The 24,269-nt window shown below is 64.9% G+C and overlaps 1 protein-coding gene across 5 annotated transcripts in view; it reads right to left on the reverse strand.

The window, feature by feature from the left end:
• Nucleotides 1–24,269, reverse strand: part of LOC117651339 (protein Fe65 homolog) — a 58,719-nt gene that overhangs the window by 16,181 nt on the left and 18,269 nt on the right. For all 5 annotated transcript variants that reach the window (XM_034395277.1, XM_034395279.1, XM_034395275.1 and 2 more), the window contains one exon: nucleotides 14,020–14,332. In XM_034395277.1, the coding sequence (XP_034251168.1) occupies nucleotides 14,020–14,332 (313 nt within the window). The remainder of the gene's footprint in view (nucleotides 1–14,019; nucleotides 14,333–24,269) is intronic.

Below are 24,269 nucleotides of genomic sequence, written 5' to 3' on the forward strand. Positions count from 1 at the left end.
GAAGCCGGGCAGCCGCCGACGTGTGTCTCCAGTCTCTCCAGCCGGTGTCTCTGTCCCGTCGGCGTGTCTCTCCAACCAGGCCGCCAATCGGAACCCTGCTCGCCTCTCTCCAGCCAGGCCGCGTCTCTGCAGTGGCGTGTCACTCCAGCCGGCTAATGCCAGGCGTCGTCCATTTTTCACGGCTCATGACGATCGTGCGGTGGAGCCATGAGGCTGGAGCCATGAGGCTGGAGCCACGAGGCTGGCTGGAGCCACGAGGGCCGCCGAGGAGCCGACTGCATTACCGAGATGACGGCGCGCTTCGCGGCTTGGCGGCGTCGTCTCGCCGGCAGACTCATTCCGAGAGTCCTTCCCGCCGCTCTGTCTCCTTCGCTCACGGGGCGTGCCGTACAGGTGCGAGAGAGACAGAGCGACGAAAACGACTCTCGAAATCAGTCGACAGGAGCCGCACGCTGGAGGAAAGAAAGAAAACCCTCGAGCAGCAGCAGCAAAGAGTTGGTTTCACTTTTCTTCATTTCGGACTGACGCGGCGTTTCCTCCCGGTCGCTTAAAATTCAATGAAATCCGGTGGGCGCACTTTGGCGCGAGGGTGGATGGCCAGCCGTGCGATTCGGAGGAGTCGTTTCGTCGCTCTGTCTCTGTCGCACTCACGGGGCTCTCCATACGGGTGGGAGGGAGACAGAGCGACAAACCGCTCTTCCGCACAGTGGGCCAGAAGACCGGTGCCGGCGGCCAAAAGTTTGGACACATTTTGAGCTCCAGAGTCGCTGAATGGTGCGCCGAGCCCCAGCCGCGTCCCGGACACCGCGAGGCTGTCGCTCTGCGATGCCGGTGCAGCAGCCCACACCGCCGCCATGGCGCGGCGCGGCGCGGCGCCAGCGAGGCACGCGGGCCGCCTAAAAAAGCGCGGCTGGCGGCGGTCGCGCTCGTCGCGCTATTCCTGGATGGCCGCGGGGGCTGCAGAGCGATTCCGCGGACACTGCCTCACCGCTCTGTCTCTCTCGCACCTCACGGCCCAGAGGGAGAGAGACGGCGCGGCCGGCTGGCCATGGCACCGGCTGCCCGCCCACCGCCAGCACTGCCTCCATCGGGTAGATTAACGCGGGGGAATGCCGGCCGATCAAACTTAATCGTCCACCGCTCCCATCGGTGGCGCGCCATGCCGCCGCGGCGGCCCCGCGGCCCCACAGCAGGTGCCTGCACTGCTAAACCACTGCACCACGCCCGCTTCATTTGTGCTTCGTTTTTTGGGTGCAGTGCCGTGTGATGGGCTGTGCGACGGGCCGCTGCGCCCGGCTGCCCCGGGGCGTGGCAGCGCGGCGAGGCGCGGACAGCGCTTTGCCGCGCCACACCTTGTACCACGCCGCCACCACACTGCCGCCACCACACTGCCGCCACGCTGCGGACTCGCCGCGGAAGCGCCCCAAAACGAGAACGAGGACCAGGAAGCGCAGCGAGCACGCCCAGCACACCCATTCCGAGAGTCGTTTTCGTCGCTCTGTCTCTCCCGCACCCCCACGAGAAGGCCCATCAGTGCGAGAGAGACAGAGCGACGTCACTCATGCGATTCGGCGGCGGCAGACCCTCCGCGACCCTCAAGGCCCTGGAGCGGCCTCTCTCCGCCGAGAAGGGCCGCATCAAGGAGACCACAAAGCCCTCGGCGCGCGCCGCACAAGACCGCCACCGCCTCGGCCACCGACTTCCCGCCGCGCATCCTCCGTCACACCAAGCAGTAGGCGCTCGTTAACAACCCCGCCGGCCGGCCGGCCGCCGCGCCGGGCCGCACGGATGGCCGGCAAGTGTGTCGATAGACAATAGTGTGTGTGTGCCGCCCACACAATGCAAGTACGTCAGTGCCGTCGACTGCGGATGAGTGAGAACGGCGCGACGCACTCTCTTTATCTCTCTCACGCAGACGTCCGGTCTGCCCGGACCGGTCCGCACGGAGAAAGACGCAGCGATTGTTCTCATTCGCGACTCAGCTCCAATAGCAGCCAATCCGTCGCGGCCTGTCCCGGCAAGGCTCCGCTTTTCGGCCGCCTCTTCTCATTTTCCCTCCCCGACGACGCCTCGACGCGTTTCTGTGCCTGCTGTACGCTGCTGCAGCAGGTTCGCGCCAACCCGGCAGCCTGGCCGCCCCATCCACCGCAGCAGCAACAACATGAACAACAACAGGTGCACGGTGGCGGCGGGCGACCGCAAGCCGCAGCTTTTGGACCACGCTGCGGCGCGGCGCTGTGGCGAGGTGCGTTCTCTATAGCGCGGCGGCGCCACGCGGTCGGCTCCAAGACGGAAGCCGGAGCCAAGGACGACGCGAGCGCCGCGCTTCAAGTGCACTTCCGATATCAAATTCGCCCGTCCTTACTGGAAATGGATGTTCTGTGTGGATGGTTACATTACGTCCTGATGGAGTTGCCTGACCTACATCGCTCAGCACATGATGCCGAACCTGCATACCTCGCTCTGCACTGCTAACCCTACAGTGGACCAAGCCTACACTTTGAAGCGCGGACCAGCAATAGAGCTTCCTTGAGATTTTTCTGACTCCATTTCTGCATGCACCGACGTTTCTTTTAGCAGTGCATCCACCGCGCCGAGACGCCACGGAGACACCACCACACTGCCTGTCGTCTTCCTTCTTTCCCGTATTGGACGCGCGTCGTAAATTCGTCAGGCCCGGTCCCGGGCTTCGGATTGTCTGCAGACTGACTCGTCGCTCTGTCTCTCTCGCGCTCACGCGGCGTCCCGTCTAGGTGCGAGGGAGACGGAGCGACGACGCAGACGACTCTCGGAATCAGACTGCTGCACAACCCGTCGTCGTTAAAAAACTTTTCCTTTCAGGGCGCCTGGTCCGCCTCTGTCTCTAGGCCTGCCTGCTGCTGCTGCCGTCTGTTGCCGTCATGACGGCCCGCGCGCGTCGCCCGTCTCCGCCATCCTCGTCGCCGTGACGCACGACACGACACGCACCGTCACCGCGCACATAGAGACACCCCCCCCCCCACACACACACACACACACGCGCGCACCGTTGAAGAATAGAACGGTCCGGCCATCCGTCAGCCCGGCCCGGCCCGGCCTGGCCGCACGGGGGCTCAAGCCTTATCGCCAATTTTTCCGATTCCTTCCTCTCCTTTCTCCCGTCCGCCGCCCCGCTGTCGGCCCTGTGCCTGTGCTGTGGTCGGCCGCACCGCGCCGCACCGCGCCGCACCGCGCGGCAGAGACGCATCATTTCCAGGCAGGCGCTGCTACGCTGCTTCGCCGCTTCTGCCCGCCTTCCGCTCCAGTGTAGTGGCCTCATCGCCGATTCAGCGGCCTGGCCAGGACCAGGACCGGGGCGATCCCGGCCGAACGCCCAGCGCCTATATCCCCATTCAGAGCCATCGCGCTCCAACGCCGCGGTGCTCCGGTGCTCGCCCCCGTTCCCGCGCGGCGCGCGGCCTTGCCGAGCTCCCGACGACAGCCTGGCCTACATCGTCTGCAAGCCGATTTCGAACAGTTCGAACAGTCTCCCTCGCACTCGCGGGGCGGGGCGTGTGTCGGGCGGGTGCGAGGGAGAATGCACGCGAAAAACCTCGGCACGTCCGAGAATCCCCCACCTCTGCTGCGCGGCGCCGCACAGTGGTCCAGAAGACCGGCGCAGGCGGCCAAAAATCTAGACTCGTTTCGATCTCCAGAGTCGATAAATAGGACTCGAACCGAACGAGGAAATCGTGGGGTCGCAGGTTCGGTCCGACCCCCATTTAGCGACTCTGGAGCTCCAAAAGCGTCTAGAGTATTGGCCGCCTTTGCCGGTCTTCTGGCCCGCTGTGCGGCAGGTGCGAGAAACCCTCCAACGCCCCGGCGCCACTACACTGTGCGCCGGCAGAGCGAGGGCACAGCGCGGCCAACAGGTTCCCGATGTCACCGCGTCCGTCGTGTCACTCACAGCAGTCACGTGGTGCCTCCGCGGCGCGACCACGCCGACGACGACGACGATGGCGCCGCGCAGCACGGCGGCAGCGCGACGGGCATGGCGTCCTCCGGCCGGGTCCGGCGGCCGGGCGGCTAGGCCACTGTAGTCACTCGCACCAGGCGCATGGCATCCAGGAGGGGCCGGCCGACGATTGTCCGGGTAACAGGGTAACGCGGGAAGGGCACCCCGCGGCACTACGCGGCACGCGGGCCAACACTTCTATCGATCGTCACGTCGCCAGGCCGGCGAGACGCGGTGGCGGCGGTGGCGGCGCGGCGGCCCGGGGGCGGCTGGCGGGGCCCAAACTGCAGGACTGGCGCCACCCGCGACGACGGCGAGGTTCAGGGCCTTCGGGACCGGCGGCGCGCTGCGGCCGGGCGATGTCACGGCGACTGTGGACTCGCGGGTCGGCGGCTGGCGGTACGGCGCAGCATCGCCCTGCTCGCGAGGGGGGCCGAGAGGCACTGACGGACCGCGCATCGCATTGCCTCGCCGGTGCGGCCGCCCCGCCCCGCCCCGCCCCGCCCCGCCCCGCCGCGTCTTGTCTGAGGCCCCCACCAGCCCGCCGCGCCCCGCCACCGCGCCCCGCCGGCCTTGGCCAAACACCGCGCCGCCCCTCGGGACGCCTGGAGCCTGGAGTCCGGCTTCCTGGAGTGCCTGGAGTGCCCCAATCAAACCTTAAACCCGCCGGCCCTTTCCCTGGCCAACGCCCTGGCCGACGCCCCGGCTGCATAGGCGGCGATGGGCGGTTTTATGAGTGGGTTGGAGACGGCCACCTTCGTCCCCTCCACCCTACTTCTCTCTTCCCGGGTCCCAAACTTGGCAAACCGTCTCCGGAGCGCCTGCGGAGCGACGGGTAGGCAGCACAGTGAGGCGGGCCGGCGTGGCGGGCTGGCCTACCCTGCAAACCGCAGGCGCTCGGAGGCAGGCGAGCCGCTGCACTGCATGCATGCATGTGCATGTCCGCCTCGATCCAGATTCAGATTCTAATTCAGATTCAGATTGGGGTTCGGATTCCGCTCACTGCCGCAGCCGCGCTGCCGCGGCGGGATGAAATGCGAACCTCCGGTCTCGTCTGTTTCTGATCCGCTCTGCTCCGCCCCGTCCCTCCGGGCCGCCGCGCCCTCCCAATCGGATCGCGGGCGGGGCGGGGCGGGGCGGGGCGGGGCGGGGCGGGGGCGTCGAGGCAGTGCAGCAGCTCGAATCGGCGAAGCAAGGAAACAAATTTATCGCCGGAATGCCGAGCCGAGCCGAGCTGAGGAACTCGACCCGCCCCGCCCCGCCCCGCCCCGCCCGCCCCGCCCGCAACTCCACCATATTGATCTGGCGAGGCGACTGCGGGTACCTTCCTATCCACACATCTCGTGAACCAAGAGAAAAACCAAAGTCCGTTAGACGATTTTTTGTTGACTTTTTTTTTTGCCACCGCTCCATTACGATGATAAGACTACAAGAAGCCGTCTCGGTATTGGAACCCCCAGCTCGCTGGCTGGCTGCGCGTAGCTGCGCGGTGGGGCGCGGCCGGGCGGAACTAACACGGATGCGCACCACGAGGACTGCACGCACACGCCGCGAGGCGCAGCGACCGAAACCAACCGCGAGGAAGGAGAAGAAGGAAGAGAAGAAGGAAGAGAAGAAGAAAGAAGAGAGAAGAAGAAGAAGAAGAAGAAGAAGAAGAAGAAGAAGGTGAAGGAGAAAGAGAGAAAGGAGAAAGAAAATAGCTGGAAGAGGAAGAAGAAGGAAGCGAGAAAGCGCGGTTTTACTGACAGACGAATTATTGGAAGAGTTATAAAAGAGGGGACCCAGCAAGCGTTTCCTGGTCTCTCACGGATTTGCCAATTAGGCGAGGGCCAAAGGGGGGCTGGGGCTTTGGCGGCGAGGCGGCCGAAGTGAGCGGTCGCCGCGTGAGGTCATCACGACTGCAGCGCGCCGCGCGGAGCGGCCACACCCAAGCCGCCCAGCCGCCCAGCCCGAGCCACCCACGGCCACCACTCTCCGGCCCCGCCGAGCCCTACCTGCAGGCTGTCTGTCTCTCTCGCGCCCACACGGGACGGCCCCCGAGTGCGAGAGAGAGAGAGAGAGAGAGAGAGAGAGAGAGAGAGAGAGAGAGAGAGAGAGAGAGAGAGAAGAGAGAGAGAGAGAGCGGTGCGCCACACGGAGGCGTCGAGAGCGGCCATCACCAATTCCACTCAGCATTTCCATTACTTTTTGAAATCCTTTTACATTCATTCACTGCGACGTGGGCAACTTCTGTTGACATTCGCGCGCCGAAAATAAACAAAGTCTGCCGGCTGGCCGAGCTCGCAGCCCAGCAGGTGGGCACGGCCAGGCACGGTACCGCGCGATGCGGCTAGCAGTGTGGCAGGCAGGCAGGCAGTGCTATCTGCATAGTTAACAGCACAAGCTTGCATGTGCCGTGCCATCCCGCCAGCAGGCCGTCCAGGCCCAACAACAGGCCGCGGTCGGCCACCGCCTCGGACGGCCAGTCCGGCACAGCGATTCCGACCGGTGCCTCGTCGCTCGCTCTCTCTCTCGCACCCATGCGGGGCGCTTACGAGCGAGAGAGGCGGAGCGACGCGAGCTGCAGCAGCAGCAGGCGCATACAAACGGGCCGGGCGCGCCTCTGGCGGCGTCTGGCGGCCTCTGGCCCTACCGGCCGCGGCAACCCCTGCTGCAGCCCCGGTACACCGTCAGGCAGTGTGCACTGTCGCACAGTGGGCCAGAAGACCGGTGGAGGCGGCCGAAACTCTAGAAGACGCGTCTTGAGCACCACTGCCGCTAAATGGCACTTGAACCGAAAATATGACCCGACCAATGGATCGCTCGTTCGAAGAGCAATCTATCGGTGGGGTCTGAAGCTCAAAACGTGTCCGTGATTGATTTTGCCCGCCTCCACCGGTCCTCTGGCCCACTGTGCGACAGGCGTAGCGTAGCCGACGACGCGCGTGGCACGGGTCGATGGGCGCGGCAGCAGCGCCAGCAGCGGCGCCAACAAGAAGACCGTCGTGAGGCAAGTTTCACTTTTAGTCTATTTTAGCATCTTCGCGTGGGAACGCCTCCGGGCCCCCAGGCGCGAGGCGCGGCGATGCGTGTTGCGTCACGCGCGTAACACATAGCGGTGCGCCGCCCGCGCGGGTACGCGTGTTAATAAATTAATAAATAAGGATGCAAACAGGCGTGGCGCGCCTCGGAGTGCTCGGAGATGATGCGGCGAGACAAGACTGCGGCGGCGGGGCCGGCACTGCAAAACTGCTTGCTGCTCCCACGACGACGACGACGACGCGGTCGGGCGGGACAGCCTTTTCCGGCTTGCAGCGGGACGGGGCCTCTCCCCTCCGTCACGGGGGTCAACAAGTCAAGCAGCAACGGTCCAACATGCGAGTCGGGCCAGGCAGGCGGGCACGCCGTCGACAAGCATCGCAAAACCAGTCGGCGCGCAGTCGCGCACACAGTGCACCAACAGAAGACGCCTGGCCGCATCCTGGTCCCGGCCAAGCTCGCCGAGCCGGCCGGGTTCCTCGTCGTCGCGGTAGGCTGCAGCCTCCGAACGGACGTTCGGTTCGAGTCCCATTTAGCGACTCTGGAGGTCAAAACGCGTCTAGAGTTTTGGCCGCGTGCACCGGTCTGCAGGCCCACTGTGGTGCGGGAGGGACAGAGCGACGCGCGGAACCGGCGGCGGCGGCGGCCTGCTTGGGCGTGACCAGGGCGTGGCGACGCGGCCGCGGATTGATCTGCAGCTGAGGCACGCCGCCGTGCCGTGCCATGCCACCTTGACCCCCGTGCCGGCGGTGCCGGCGGTGGCCGCGCCGTGGCGAGCCGCGCCGAGAAAGGGGAATGAAAGAGGCGCGGCATGCGGAACAGCACGCGGCACGCGGCACCGCCACTCCGCCACACCGCACACGGCGCGCCGGGGCCGGGGGAATTTGTATTCCCAGTGCCTCGCCAACTGGATTACGCCAACAATGAGGCTGTCGACACGCCTTCTACCGCCTCCTCGAGGACGCCGACGAACGACGAACGCCTTGCCGACTCAGTGCCACACGCAGTGCGCACGCCACTGTACTTGGGGCCGAACGGCGCGGCGTCCCGCAGTGCCTCCACGACGTCGTGCTGCACAACGCTTGACCGACAACATTTAACAGATTGCCGGGTCGTTCCCACGGAGGCAGCGCTCAGTATTATTGGCAGGCAGGCAGGCCGGCCGCCACAGGCCGATGCCAAGCCCAAGGCCTCTCCCTCGCACTCACGGCGCGGCCCGAGTGGGTGCGAGAGAGACAGGCTGAGCCTGGTGTCCATGCGGGCCAGTGGCGTCAAGCTCGGCAGTGCGGCCCTGAACGCCGCCAGGCCACTGCGCAGGCTCTTTCTCTCTCTTTCTTTCACTCGCGGTTCCCAGCGGACCGCGCAGCGCCGCGCAGCCTGTCGCCGAACGGTTATTGAGCGCAGCCTGGAGCGCCGCCACTGCACTGCACAGCAGTGCGGTGGCAACGCGTTCATTCGCTGCACTATCGGGAATCGGCCTATCGGCGCGCTGCGGGAGGCATTGACAAATTGAAATGCAGTCCGTCCAGCCGCGGAGGCGAGGCGGGCATTGCAGGCTTGTCGCCCTGCCTCTCTCGCACTCAGGGACCGCGCGTGAGAGACAGAGCGGTGAAGCGCTGTTCGCGGAATGCTGCAGACAGATTCCGACAATCGTTTTCGTCGCTCTGTCTCTCTCGATTCAAAAGGGACGCTCCCGTGAGTGCGAGCGGGACAGAGCGCCGGAAAAGGACTCTCGGAATCAGACTCCTTTATGGAGCGGCGTGTACGTTACGCTGCCGGCCAGTGTGGTGGAAGGTGGAGGGAGGCGTCTCGCATTGGGCGAAAGTGGGCGACGTGTGAATGTGGCGGGCCACGGCACGGCACGCCACGCCACGCCACGCCACGCCACGCCACGCCACGCCACGCCACGCAGCAGCCTGGGAAATAGGCCCTCTCGAATGACGAGGCGAGCGGGGGCTTCCCTCTCATTCAGAACACGTCCACCTGCATGCACGCGCACGCGCACGCACACACGCGCAGCAAGCGGCGACGAAAAACCGTGCACTCTGTCACAGTGCCGCTGCCGCCGCCCTCCGGCAGCCTCGGTGTGTGACTGTGTGGCCCAAGCCAATAAGCCGCGCCGGCGTAATTTAGCCAGCCATTTCTCATATTTGCCACAAGTACTAACGGCCGCACATGTGTGTGTGTGTCTGTGCCTTACCGCTTAGCAGACGGCACACTCTGCGCCCTGCTCCTGCTGGAGGAGTCCTGGAACCTGCTCGCCTGCTGCGCGTTTTATGACGGGCCGCGGGAAAGCTCGTCGCCGGGGCCGTGCCGTGCCGTGCCGTGCCGTGCCGTGCCGTGCCGTGCCGTGCCACGCCGTGTGCGCTGCCCGCGGCGGCCACGCCCGAGAAAGCACGTCCAGTCCCCGCGACTCCGCGTCTGTCTCGTCTGCCACAACAAACACCCCGGCGGATCGGATCGGATCGGATCGGATCGGGGCGAAACCGATACGCAACACACGGCGTCACCAAGGGGGGCGTGGCGGTAGCGGCTTGGCGGCGCACAGTGGGCCAGAAAACCGGTGGAGGCGGCTAAAACTCTAGACGCGTTTTGAGCTCCAGAGTCGCTAAATGGGACTCGAACCAAACGTGTGACCTCACCAATGGATTGCTCTCCGAACGAGGAATCCATTGGTGGGGTCACACGTTCGGTTCGAGTCCCATTTAGCGACTCTCGAGCTCAAAACACGTCTAGAGTTTTGGCCGCCTCCACCGGTCTTCTGGCCCACTGTGCACCGCCCGGCGCACGCGTTGCCCGCCACGCGACCGTCGACACGCCATCCCGCGCCAGTCGATGACCGGCCCCGCGCCCCGCACCGCACCGCGCCCCGCGGCCACCAAGGCCGTCGCGCGGACCGACAGCATCGGCGGCCGGTCGACCTGCCCTGTCTCTCTCGCACTCACGGAGACAGCGGCAGCTTGCCGGACCGCCGGTCGGACTGACTCACCGTCGTGAGTCACACGGACAGTCGGCGGCGGTTACGCGCCGACGGTCCGGAGCGGCGGCTGGAGCGGCTGGGCCGAGAGAACGGCCTGCACGGCCTGCACCGGCGCGCCGAGGGCCGAGGACGCCGGGGACGTCCGGGCCGACGAGCCACGCCCCTCCTTGACGCCCTGCACGCCCTGCACGGCCTGCACCGGGAGGCCCGGCCCGGCCGCCCTCCCCCGCGGCACCACGCCGCGGCCGTGAACCGTTACCGATAACCTTGTGTAATTTGGAGGCGGCTCGCTCCGGCCGCTCCAGCCGCCCAGTGCAGGGCAGTGCAGGGCCTGCCCGGCGCCGCCAGTGGGTCCACCACTCACTCGGCCCGGAACGCGGCGGCGGCGGCCTGGCTACGAACAAATTGGCGCAATCTGTCCCTCTCGGATTCGTCGGCCGCCCCGTCAGGGTGCGAGAGAGGCAGCGCGACGACCAGGCCGCGCGGAGCGAGGGCCGCTTAATCATTCGGTTCAAACCGACCGAACGCGTCGACGCGCGCATTCCGAAAGCCCGCCGCCGCGCCGGCCGGCCGGACGACCCAGTCCAGCCTGACTCGGCTCGAGCCGCGTGCACTGTAATTTAGGCCCTGGCCACTCATACGCGGAGCGCGGCGCGCGGCCCCGAAATGTAAGGCTGCGCCCGGCCGCCTCGTGCCAAACTGGAACATAACTGTGCGGGGCCGCGCCGCGCCACACACGCGATGCACTCGCCCTTGCAGCCCGTGTCCCAGCAGACTGCTTCCGAGAGTCGCTTTCGTCGCTCCGTCTCTCTCGCATTCAAGGGACGTCCCGCACAGGTGCGAGAGAGACAGCGACGAAAACGACTCTCGGTGTCGGTCTAACTGCACGAGGAAAGCTCGCGCCGCGCGTGCCCGCCGAGTGGGCTACCGGGCACAGCCAGGCAGAGCCAGGCAGAGCCAGGCACAGGCACGCCACGGAGCACGTACGCGGACCACTTTTTTATGTTCGCCTCATCACGGGACGGGAGGAGCGGGTTTACCTGTACAAACAGAGTAGTAGGTTTTTCATGTGCGGAGTTGCCGTTTCACTTTCGGTGGATACGACGTACTCTGATTGCTTCGCGGGCCGACCTTTTTTCCCCGTAGTGTGTGTGTCTGTGTGTGTGTCCCGAAAACACAAACGCCCTGCACGCGGTGCCGCCGCCCTGACCCCGCCCCGCGACAGGCACGCGCTGACCTTGAGCAAGGTCGGGGTAATCTTGATGGGCGTAGGTGCGGGCCACAGGCCGCCACAGGCTGCCGCAGGCTGCCACAGGCAGAGAGTCTGTCTCTCTCGCACTCATGGGCACCCCGCGTAAGTGCGAGAGCGACAGAGCGCCGAAAAACGCCTCTCCGAATGCAGGAAGGCGGTCCGGTCCGGTCGCGCCCATTGGTCGCGCCCACGCACGGCGGTCCTGGACGGGCCTGATAAAGAAGGTGGACGCGAGACACGCGCAACGAGAACGCCTCGGCGGCCCCCAAGACAAAAGGCGTCGCGATACATCAAAAACACATCGAGCGGCCGGCCGCCGAAATGTCAGAGAGCGACCTCCCGGCCGGCTGCAGAGTGGTTCCGAGAGTCGCTTTCGTCGCTCTGTCTCTCTCGCGCCTGTGGCCGCTCCCTACAGGCGAAGTCTGCTGGAGGACGGCGTCGAGCGACGTGAAACGTGCACCGCATTTACCTTCGCCGCCGGCGCCAGGCAGCCATAAAAGAATAATGCAATCGTTTAAAATGTAAAATTACAAAGGCGGAAGAAGGGGAGAAAAGTCGTGTTTGCGTCCGTGTTGCCACCCACCCCGCCGACCGCAGCGAGCCGCCTGCCTCTGCCTGGCTGGCGCCTTGCCGCGCCTCGCCTCTCCGCCGCGTGGGTCGTGCAGCGAAAAGGCAAGACGACCGCAAAAGCGCAAAAGCTTTAGTGGCGGCTCGGCGCCGTGGCGGCGTAGAGGCGGCTGCAGTCACTTTAGTTGTGCTGCTCTCCGGGAATGAGAGGCCGTGCCGTGGCGGGGCGGGGCGGGGCACGGTGGGGCGGGGCGGGGTGGGGCGGGGCGGGGCCGGGCGGGGCGGTGTGTGACCATGCGCCAGCCGTTCCGTTTTACCTTCGCGGGCCAAGGCAGTTGAGGCAGCTAGCCGAGGCAGCGGGCCACCGCGTCGGCATGCTCTCTCTCTCTCTCTCTCTCTCTCTCCCTCTCTCTCTCTCTCTCTCTCTCTCTCCCTCCCTTCCGAGAGAGACAAAAGGCCGAGTGGCACAAAATTGCGGCGGACAGCCATTTTTTGCGAGAAATGAGATTTACTGCTGGGCCCAGGGGCTAATCAGACACTTTGCATGCAGTGGGGGTGGAGGGGGGTCGCGGCGTCGTCCGCGCTCCGCGACGGTCGCCGGCAACGCCACGGCCCGCAGCACACTGCAAGCCAACGGCAAGCAGTCCCGGGTCGGCGTGTAGTACTTCGTACTTCAGTGCGCCAGGTATAGGCACTCGTGAATAAGCCAGGCGGGTCGGGCCGCCAGGCCACGCCAGGCGGTGACCCCGTTCCGGCCATCCCGGCCATCTCGCCCCCGGGGAAGACGTCGTCGGGGGACTGCGCAGCGACGCGCCTCACATGAGCCACGGGATGTAGTACAGGATGTGCTCGCCGCTGAGGTCCACCAGGACGCCGGCGCAGTAGGCGACCACCACGGCGACGGCCAGCAGGTAGCCGGCGTAGAGCGCGGCGCGGAGCAGGGCCACCTCGGGGGGCAGCAGAAGCACCAGCGGCGGACCCGCGCCCGGCAACGCGACGCGCAGCATGGCGACGTAGGGCAGGGCAGGGCGGGGCAGGGCACGCCCGCGAGGCTTTCGCATGGAAATGAGCAACAATGGCACCCCCAGGCAATTCTCGTCAGTCAGGGGCAGCACAGTGCTGCCGCTGCCAGTGGCCGAAAATGAGAGGGAAAGACTCATCGGCTGCTGTCATTCTAGCCACCCTTTGAAAGCTGCCCTCCAGTCCGCTCTTTGAAATCCCGCCTGTCCGCCGCTGAAAGACCTCCTAGCCGGCCCGTTGCAAGCCCCCCTGGCCGCCCCCGTCGCGGCCCCCGTCCGTTTACGACCGCCAGGCGCCGCCGCGTCCCCCGGCCTTACGTTAACCCTCCGCGTCGCAACGCACTAAACCGCCGCGAGATGGCGCTGCGCGCGCTGCTCCGGCCCGGCCCCGCGTCGCGGCGTCCCGAGGGGCCACCGCTGGGCCAACGGCGGGAAACGACCAGGCCATTCCGGCGCCTAACGGCCTAATGGGACGGCATGGCCGTGGCATGGCCGTGGCATGGCCGCCCTAAGCGACCTGCCACTTGTATGCGCTCCCGGTGATCGGGACCGTCGGGCCGCTGGGCCGCTGGGCCGCACAGTGGGGCAGAAGACCGGTGGAGGCGGCCAAAACTCGAGACCGAGCTCCAGAGTCGGGAAGCAGGACTCGGACCAAACGTGCGAACGCACCAATGGGTTTCCTCGTTCGGAGAGCAATCCCTTGGTGGGGTCAAACGTTCAGTTCGAGTTCCATTTAGCGACTCGGAACGCTCGAAACGCGCCTAGAATTATGGCCGGCTCTGCCATGCCGGTCTTCTGGCCCACTGTAGCCTCTAGCCGCCAGCGCCCTCTATCTATTGGCGGCGGTACACACGGTGTAAAACCTGTACAAACCGCCTTTCTGTTGGCGGTAAAATCCGCCAATGACGCAGCCTTCAGACCGTGCGAAACAGGCGGTAAAACGGTGACACTATTAGAACCGCCAATTAAGCCACCATTGAGAAGGTGTGAAAAAGGAGACTTAAAAATACCGCCAGTTACGTTCCCTCTGTACGGCACGAAAAAGGCTGTAATGCTCCCTTAAGGCGGTGCTCCGAGGGCGGTAACCAGCACCGCCTTTCTACAGGCGGTAAAACCTGGACAGCGCCACTACACAATCACCGCCAGTAAAGGGTGGGAAAATCACCGCCTTCAGATCAAGAGCGTGGCCGTCGCGCGCCGAAGCACTCACCGGTTGTCGACCAGGTCCTGGCTGTCCACCGTGTCCTCCAGCACGGGCCCCGCGCTGACGTCCACGCCCATGGAGCCGATGTCGAGGTTCTTGTAGTTCCTGCGCGCCGACCGGTCGGACTCATCGTTGGGCGCGCCGCCCTGGGTGGTGCCGCCCTGGGTGGTGGTGCCCTGGCTGGCCTGCTGCTGGGCTCGCTGGCTCAGCTCGGCGTACAGGTGCTCGTAGTACAGCAGGTCCTCCTCCGTGTTGGAGTTGAGCTGGTCCTCGTGCAGCAGGTGGTAGTTGGGGTTCTCGTAACTCAGCAGGCCGTTCTCTGCGAACACAAAACAGCCTTTTATGGCGACAGTCCACCGGCAAAGTTTTCGGAAACGAGGGGCGCAACGAAAACGGCGACAACATGCGCCGCATCACTGGAAAGCAGTGCACCACGCTTTCCCGAACTTTTCCGTCGTCGACGCGTTCCGCCGCTTTCGCATACTTTGCGCCGCGACTCGGCAGCCCGGAGCGAAACAGCCCAAACTGCCGCGCGCCGCGAAACACGCCGCTACAAAATATGATCTCTCGGCGCGGAAAAGGGGAAACAAAAATGCAGGCCGGAGGAGCGAAGCGGCGCGGCAACCGCCGGAATTATATTTCCGCCTCTTCTTCCCGTTCCGGGAAAGCCGGGAAAAGAGGGAAACGGATGGGCGCGCCACTGCGAGGCAAGCCTGCCGTACTTAGTGCGCGCAGAAGTCATTACCGGCCGGGCATCCCTCTGCCCTCTCGCTCCCCCTCCAGTGTGTGGCGTCCATCATGTCGCGCCCCCTTTACCTTCGGCGAGCACACTGTCGCTCTCTCTCGCACTCGTGGGGCGTCCCGTACAGGTGCGAGAGGGACAGAGCGACGCAAACGACTCAGGTAGGTTCCCCGGCAGGCCCTTCGGGACGGCGGCACGGCGGCACGGTGCTCCGCGTAGAGTTACGGCGTCCAAATTAAGCCGCGAAGGGCAAGCCGCGCGAGCTGCGCCGGCAAGCTCTTCTTCGGGGCGCCGGGCAGGCGCTCTAACTAACTGCCGCACACCACCCCCACGGGGCGGGGCGGGGCGGGGCGGGGTGGCCCGCGCGAGGTAACGAGGGTAAAATGAGCCGCCAGGACACTACACTGGTAGCAAAGTGGCGCTCGTCACCTCGTTTAAAACGATCCCTAACCATCTCTATCATGACCCAACAAGAATAACCAATCGTGAAAACGAAAACTCGAAATGGACCCTTCTAGGGCGTCGAACGCAGGTCAAGGAATACGAGTTCGCGCTACGCTTCCAGGCGAACGCAGGTACGGCCGGAACGACCCAGTAACGCTCTTCTTGGAGCGACACTGTGAGAAAAAAGAACAGAAAAAGTACGGAACATGTCTAGTCAATAACTTGCCTGGACCGTCCGTACTTGCCAACTACAGAACTTTCCGTACTTTTTCCGTACCGGTTTGCACGTGTTCATATGGAGCAAGTACGGACGTTCCGTACTTTTCTCCGTACCTCCGTACTATATTTTCCTGTACCATTTCAGTACAAAAGTACGGAATTTTTTACAGTGGTGGCGGGGGCCACGGCGTCCCTTGGTATTACTTTGCACTCGGCATTTTCGCGAGGCAGCTACCGCTCTCGCCTCCCCGGAGGGCAAAGAGGAAAAGCCGGGACAAATGAGGCGAGGTGCACAGTGTGCGCGACGTCGCGCTGCAACGCGGCGGGGCACGGCGGGGCGTCCCCAGCGGCTTGCTTGGCTTGGCAGAGGAGCGGCGCGGTGCTCGGGCAGGTGGCGCGGCCTCGCTCCCCTGCCGCCCCCGGCACCCCCTGAGCGCCCTGAGCAACGACGCCATCATGCCGCGGCGCCGTGCATACTGCATGACGGAGAGCGGCGCGACATGCGAGCGGCCCGGCCCGGCCCGGCCCGGCAAGGGCGGCACACTGAGAGCCGTTCCCGCCGCTGTCTCTCTCGCACCCGCACGGGACGCCCATACGCGCGACAGAGACAGAGCGACGGCAACGACTCTCAGTGTGCTGGCTGGTTAACAGCGCGCCGGAACCGCCTCGGCCAGGGTGGCGATCGGAACTCCGCCCCGCGTCCCTCCAAGGCCTCGCGGCGGACGGGGTCAACTTCAACTTTGAGCCGCAGTGCGAGAACTGCCAAGAGTGTCGGCGCGGCGTAGCAAAGTGGAGCAAGGCGCCCGACCCGGCCCGACCCTGCTGGAGTATTTCCAGCGAGCATCACTTTAAGTATTCACGCCCCTCGGCGCGCTGCCCCCCCCCCCCCCACCCCTTTTCGCTCGCATCATGGCAACGGCCCGAGGAATGCTCGCCGGGAACACACGCACCGCCGGCAAGGAACGGAGACGCAGCCCGCTACACTGCCAGTGCACCCACACTGTCAAGCCAGAACGGGAGAACGCCACACTTCCTGCTGCGGAGTTATTCTCCACACTTCAAATGCGGAGCAGCCCACAGAGCCCCCATCTTTCGACTAACGCGGAGAACACCACACTGTGAGTGTGGAGACTGCATACTCTGCACTTCCAAGTGTGGAGACTGAAAATTCCATACCTCCGCATTTTGAGCGTGGAGTTGTCCACAACTGGTGTCCCAGTGTGGCGGCCGCGTGCACCGCCTGCTTCGCAGAGCGGCGGGGAGGGGAGGGCCGCTGGTAATAGATGGCGGTCAAGCAGAGCGCTTGGGCCGCTTTGCCCGGCTTTGCCGTCCGGACATGAATGCTGCAGGGCCCTACAGTGGGGAGGCATGCTGGGTAATGCTGGGTAATGCTGGCACGCGGCCAGTCGGTGCACTACACCGTGACACACCTCGAGGCCTCGCGGGGCAGGCGGGTCGATGCAGAGTGATTCCGAAAGTGGCGTCCGCTCGCGCAGCTCGCGCCGTCTCATGGGCCGTCCCGTGCCGCGGGCCCCGTCGGGGGTGGGGCCCGTGCGGGGTGGGGGCGAGCGAGAAAGAGGAAAGAAAGGGCGAGGAAGAGCCAGACACGTGGCTTGCTGCGAGTATCGGGTCACGGGATGCTCGCATCGGCAGTCAATAAAGAATCGGTAATTGAAAGGAGCGGGCGGCGGAAAGGAGACACCGCGCCCCAATTCACAAACAAAAGACTCGACTCGGTGGACGACAACAACAGCGCCCGTTGCATAAGTCAGGTCAACACGTCGATACGCCGTGCGTCACCACGTTCCCATTTTCTTACTCTCAGCGGCAACGCCACTGTCAAACCAAGTGTGGAGACCTCCACAGTCCCTGGTGTGGAGAAATTCCCCACACTTGAACGTGTGGAGTTTGCAGTCACACTTCAAAAGTGGAGTAGCTCACAGAGCCCTTATCTCTTGGCATGGTGCAGAACTCCACTCTAGGAGTGAGGACTCTCCAAACTCTGCACTTGCAAGTACGGAGACTGCAAAGTCCTCACCTCCGCGGCGGGGCCTCGGCCTTGACGGCCTCCCCGTCGGCGGTCTCGGGGTGCACCGCGCCGCCGGGGCCAAGCCGGAGCCGCATCTCAGCCTCGCCCAGTCTTGGCCGGGAACTCCAAATTCCAATCCGGGCGAGGCTAATTGTCACTCAGCACCACCAAGGCCGGGGGGCGCCGAGGGACGCCGACGTGGACTCTCCTCGGCCCGGCACGTCTCGGCGCCCGGCGCACAGTGGGTCAGAAGACCGGTGGAGGCGGCCGTCAGGCCAACACTCTAGACGCGTTTGCGGCTCAGAGCCGCTGAACAGGACTCGAACCGAACGTGTGACCCCACCATTGGATTGCTCTCCGAACGAGGAGCCCATTGGTGGGGCCACACACGTTCGGTTCGAGTTCTGCATAGCGACTCTGGAGCTCAAAAGGCGAGTAGAGTTTCGCCGCCTCCACCGGTCTCCTGGCCCACTGTGCACCCGACGGGTCGACGGGCCGACAGGCCGACGGGGCATCGCGTAGGAATCTCGTTCCGGTAACGAAGGATGCTCACGCTGATTTGAATAACGAGAAAACGTGCCCCGGGACGCGCGCCGTGGAGGTAGGCGGCCCATCGGGCACGCGGCGCGCCACGCCTTGCCTCCCTCCCTCTCGGCCACACCTTCCTCTCCTTTGCCTCTGTCACGTTGTCTTGGGGGAAACGCGAGCCGTGCCGCGCCGTGGCGTGCCGCGCCGTGGCGTACGAATGGCCTCCCCCGAGGGCGAGGGCGGCGTGGCGGCGTCGCGGCGTGGCGGCGTCGTCCTCGCTCCCCGGCGCATGCTTCATCCCCACGCGGCACCTCCATCGCTCTGTCTCTCTCGCACTCATGGCGCGTTGCTTACAGGTGCGAGAGAGACCGAAAACGACTCTCGGTCCGCTCGTTTCCGTGGCGCAGGACGAAGGACCCGCCAGGAACTCGCTCCGTGTCAATAACAAGGATTGCCGAGGGCGTAAACAACAACAGACACGTGTACACACCGAGGTAAATGAAAAAGCGTGCCACACTGTAAAACTAAGTGTGGAGCACTCCGCACTTAAAATTCCGGACGCGTTTTGAGCTCCAGGTCGCTAAATCGGACTCGAACCCAACGTGTGACCCCACGAATGGATTGCTCTCCGAACGAGGAGCCCATTGGTGGGGCCACACGCTCGGCTCGAGCCCTGTTTAGCGACTCTGGAGCTCAAAACGCGCCTTTGGCCGCCTCCACCGGTCTTCTGGCCCAACAGTGCGGCGCCGCGGGCCGAACCCGCCGGCACCCAGAAAACACATTGTCCGAAGAACAAGCAACAGGCAGAGACGCGTCGATTGGCGGCCGGCAACGGCATCGCCGGCCATGGCCGGGCATCGCGAACCAGGGAGCCGTCGGGAATGGAACGGCCCCTGGACGGCCGGGCAAGGCCTGGCAGGGCCGGCCCCGCGCAACCCTTTCGCCGAATCGTTAAAACCAATGTGCCGCTTGTTCGGGGCGGGGGGGGCGGGGCGGGGCGGGGCGGGGCGGGGCGGGGCGGGGCGGGGCGGGGCGGGCGGGGGCGGGGGGCGCTGCGGCGGCCGAGCCAACGGGGTCGTTTTGGAGTTGTAAAGGGCGGAAAGAACGCGAGAAGGAGCCACGCCCCGAGCGCGGCGCCGCGCAGACCTCGCAGATTGGGGGCGGCAGGGGCGGCAGGGGGGCTCGGAGATTCTAACACAATTACGACGGAACAAGTGAGAAATAAGATGGGAGGGGCGGGGCCGGCGGGGCCGAGGCGGGGCGGCACAACCGGGACGGAGTGGAGGTGAGCCGTGCGGAATGGCCAATGAATTGCAGTTAACGGGCGGGGGGAGGGGGGAGGGGGCAGGCCGCCACCGCAGGGCGGCGGGGGCGGCGGGGGCGGCGGGGCGCGAGGTCAATGAAAAGGCACAAGCACAGCGAGCACAGCGAGGCGTGGCGTTCATTGTAGAGGTGTAACGAGTCGGAATGCCTCGCTTGCCTCGGCCGGCCGGCAGGGGGTGCCAACGTCGGGTGGGGAAGTCTGCGGGCACTCCGCCACCACACTGGTAGGGCTGAAGCGTACTTTTGCGCCCTTCACTCAAGCGCAGTGGTCGCTACGCTCCGCTTCACGCGCGGTTCTCCGCGCCGCCCATCCAAACGCATGGGAGAAAGCCATCACTACGCTCGACTTTGACCGCGAAGTCTCGATTTATGCTCGACTGAAGCGGACAAATTCGCGTCAGTTTCAGCAGTGAGGGAACGTGGACGCCGCACAGTGGGCCAGAAAGAGGTGGAGGCGGTCAAAATCCCAGACGCGTTTTGAGCTCCAGCGTCGCCGAATGGGACACGAACCGAACGTGTGACCCCAACAATGGATTCCTCGTTCGGAGAGCGATCCATTGGTGGGGTCACACGTTCGGTTCGAGTTTTGTCCAGCGGCTCTGGAGCCCAAAGTGTTGGCCGCCTCCACCGGTCTTCTGGCCCACTGTGCGTCGCTGTAAATGGATAGTTCAGTGGATAGTACTCACGAGCGGCAGCGCTGCCGCCGTGCAGGAGCACCATGCTGGGGCACTAGGAGGGCAGCTCGCGGACGACGGCGGCGAGGACGCGGCGCCCCGGACGAGCAGTGCGGCGCGCACCACGAGTACACGAGTACCGAGCGCGGCGCCGAACCGGACATGTGTCTGTGCCTCGCCGCCAAGGCGCCTCGCACCGAGCCTCGCACCGAGCCTCGCACCGAGCCTCGCACCGAGCCTCGCACCGAGCCTCGCACCGAGCCTCGCACCGAGCCTCGCACCGAGCCTCGCACCGAGCCTCGCACCGAGCCTCGAACGCCTCTCGCCTCGGGCAGCGCGGCACGTACTGCACGCCCGTGAGCGGGGGCGCTGCTGCCTGCCTGCCCGCCTGTCAGCCTGCCCACCCCACTGGGCAGTGAGCAGAGCACCGCCCCCACCTGGCCTAATCTCCGGCAGGCGCCTACAGCCATGCCTACAGCCTGATCCCGAGCGGGGGGTTCCTCTCTCTCGCACTCATGGGGCGTACCGCACCGCACCGCCGCACAGTGGGCCAGAAGACCGGTGGAAGTGGCCAAAACTCTACACGCGTTAGCTCCGAAGTCACTGCAAAGGACTCAAACCGAGCATGTGACCCCCACCAATGGGTTCCTCGTTTAGAGAGTAATCCATTGGTGGGGTCACACGTTCGGTTCGAGTCCCATTTAGTGACTCTGGAACTCAAAACGCGTCTGGGATTTTGGCCGCCTCCGCCGGTCTTCTGGGCCACCGTGCAGCCTGATCCCGAGCGGGAGTTTCTTCTCTCTCGCACTCGTGGGGCGTGCGCGCCGCACCGCCTTGCGGGCACGACGGAGAGAGAACTCCTCCTCCCCGCTCGGCATCTGCTTGCTGGCCACACACGGGGGCAGCCAGGCGGCGAACGCGTCTGAGAACGCGGCGTGCTGCTCAGAGCCCGGCTCAATTACTGCACACCCCGGTCGGGACGGAGTCGCTCTAGCAGTGTGTACCCGACGTCACTCCTCACTCTGCCGCGCTGGAGCCAAGGCTGGAGCCTCGTTAGTGCCAGGGGCGCCGCACAGTGGGCCGGAAGACCGGTGGAGGCGGTCGAGATCCCGCACGGGTTTTGAGCTCCAGAGTCGCTGAAAGGGACTCGAATCGAACGCGTGACCCCACCAATGGATTACTCTCTAAACGAGGAACCCATTGGTGGGGGTCACATGCTCGGTTTGAGTCCCCCTCCCCGACCCGCCAAAGTTATCAAGTGTATGCACGTAGAGACGGCAGCGGAACGGCATCGGTGAAAGTGGCGTAGCTGCAGCCCGGCATGCCATGCCATGCCATGCCATGCCGTGCCATGCCATGCCATGCCATGCCGTGCCATGCCATGCCATGCCATGCCGTGCCATGCCATGCCATGCCATGCCGTGCCATGCCATGCCATGCCATGCCATGCCGCGGCAGGCTAATGAATAGCGAATGGCGTTCGTTTGATAACAAGGCGGGAAGGGGCGGCCATGCCGTACCAGCCACGCCGCGCCCCAGTGCTCTCATCGCTCTGTCTCACTCGCACCCCGTCGACACGCCCTGAGAGTGCGAGAGAGATAGAGCGAGCGACGCGGCACAGTGCAGCAGGAACACACAAGCGCGTCGATGACACGGTTGCATTCCAGCCGCAGATGACGTTTCAAGCAGTGGTCGCCGCCGTCTCTCTCGCACTCGCGTGCCGAGGCGTGCCGTAGCGTGCGCGAGAGAGACGGCGCGACGGAGTGCGGAACGCAGCGCCGGCACGCCGGAGCGTCGGGTTATTGGGTGCGATACACCGCGGACATTTTCACGCCCGTTTTTCCAAACGGATTACTCGAGAGCAGCGGACTGAAAACGGCTACCAACAAGAAGCAAAACGAAGACTCGCACAAAAGAAAGAAAAGGTTTCTGTTCGTGAGTGCTGGGGACCGTGCGGACGTCCCTGCTGGAAGCCACAACGTTGCACCCACACTGGAAGCACCGCTTTGCTTGTGGTCCGTGTAGCCTTCAGCGCCTGCGAGGTAGGCCGCCGCCGTGTCCGCAACACACCTGTGTGCAGACGATGGCCTACCTCGCCCCTGTCGTCCCTACAGGGCGAGGTAGGCCGCCGCCTGCACACCGGTGCGTTGCGGGCGCGGCGGCCTACCTCGCAGGCGCTGAGGAGAGCGCACGAGAGGCGGCTGCCGAACTTTCAGGGTGCACAAAGATTGTAAGAGGGGAACTAAGCTGGGCTTTGTTGTCCTCTTACAAGAGTCCGGTCGTAACAACCAGCTTTCGGTTGTGGGCATCGACTTTTCGATTGCAGCTATCGGATGCAGAGTATCGAACAGAACAGAGTTGTCCACCTGAACGAAGACTTAATTTTTCCGTGCAAGAGTGGCGTCCGTGTGGTCCGCACCGAGCGCGGCGCGAGGCGGCCTCACCTGCAGACTCATTCCGAGAGTCGTTTTCGTCGCTGCGACTCTTTCGCAGTCACGGAGCGTTCCGTACAAGTGCGAGAGAGACAGAGCGACGAAAACGACTCTCGGAATGAGTCTGCTGCAGCGGCGCGGCGGTGGGCCCCAAACGGGGCGTGCAGCACCTCGCCGGACGAGGCCCCACGAGGCCCCTCTCCCCTCACCACACGCGGCAACCAGAGCGTGGCCGTCCGCGCACGCACCTGCCTGTCTGCCTGCCTGTCTGTCTGTCTGTCTGCCTGTCTGCTCGGCAATGGCAAGCCGCGGCAACGCCATGCAAACGCCCCACTGACTCCGACCCGACGGACGGAGCAGCGAGAATGAGGGCCCGACTGGCGGCGAACTCCGGCCCGGCCGCACAGTGTGCGCACATCGCTGCCGTCGCCTCGTCCCTCTCGCACGCATCGGGCGTGTCGCCAAGCGTGTCGCGTGTGTTCGAGAGAGACGGTGGGTCAGCAGCGCATCGCGTAACCGACCGGCCACTCGCTGTCTTTCTCGTACCAACAGAGCGACGAAAACGAGTCTCGGAATGAGGGTGCAGGGTCGTCCTCCAGGCGCAGGTCGTCGTGGACGTCGTCGTGGACGTCGTCGTGGACCCGGGCCTTCCGGGCCAGCGCGCTGGGCGCGGTGGCGACACGGTGGCGTCACGTCCAGGCCATGTCGCGAGGACCGCTCCGGCCCGCCCCTTTAGCCTCCCTCTCTCTCTCTCTCGCACTCACGGGGCGCCCCGTGTGGGTGCGAGAGAGACAGAGCGACGACTCTCGGAATCAGTCTGCTTGGCCGCCCTCAGATTAGTCACGCTGCTCGGCCGCGCCGCCGCCAGAGAGAGAGAGACAAAGACAGAGAGGGGAAGCGGGGCGATGAGCGCAAACGCGACAACGAGGGGCTCATTACCGTGGCTGTGACTCCACGGCCAGCACGCGGGGGAGGGGGCCGAGGGGCACGGCAGAAGACGCCGGGAGAGCAAAACACAAACAACTTGGCCGGGCATCATCTTTCCCGCCTTCATCCGCTCAGAGAAGGAATCCCGATAAAATGCACTTTATTGCGAACGCCGAGGCCACGGCGATGGAGGGAATGCGGAGCAAGAAGTTTTCGCGGCTCGTCGCTCTGTCTCTGTCTCTGTCTCAGTCTCTCTCTCTCTCTCTCTCTCTCACGCTCCCGCGAGACGCTCGGGGAGTACAAGAGAGAGATGTATAAAAATAATAAAAAGAGAGAGAGATGAAAATAGAGGGAAAATAGAGAGGAAGCGGGGCGGCCCGGAGCCACCCTCCACGGCCCCGGCCTCGCAAATCCCGCCGGAAATTGAGTGCATAATTGGGGCGATGACGGCGACCTGCCTCGCAGTGGAAAGAGGGAGAGAGAGAAGGAGGGAGGGAGGGAGGGAGGGGGGCCGAGGGTGCTTCGGCAAATAATTGCTTGTTCGCCTGATCACACGATGCTTTGACGCGCGGAATGAAATCAGTCCCCCCCCCCCTCCTTCTCGGTGCCTCTTGACTGAGTTAACTTCCTCGCGCCATCAAGCCGCCATAGAGCCAGCCAACGCCAACGGCCGCCCGCATGCACTTCCGCGACCCCCCACCCCCATCTCCGTCTAACAGGGACCTCTTCACTTCGTCGGCACGCAGCACTGCACGGAGTGCACGGAGTGGAGAGGCGACGCAAACAACAAGCGCGCTGCGCTTCGCGCTCGCTGCGGCACACTGCCAGACACGCCGCAGGCCGCAGGGGTGCGGGAAAGGACCGCGCACAGTGGGCCAGAAGACCGGTCGAGGCGGCCAAAACTCTAAACGCGTTTTGGGCTCCAAAGTCGCTAAACG

The sequence above is a fragment of the Thrips palmi genome, unplaced genomic scaffold, assembly GCF_012932325.1.
Source record: "Thrips palmi isolate BJ-2018 unplaced genomic scaffold, TpBJ-2018v1 HiC_scaffold_5, whole genome shotgun sequence".
Lineage (NCBI taxonomy): Eukaryota > Metazoa > Arthropoda > Insecta > Thysanoptera > Thripidae > Thrips > Thrips palmi.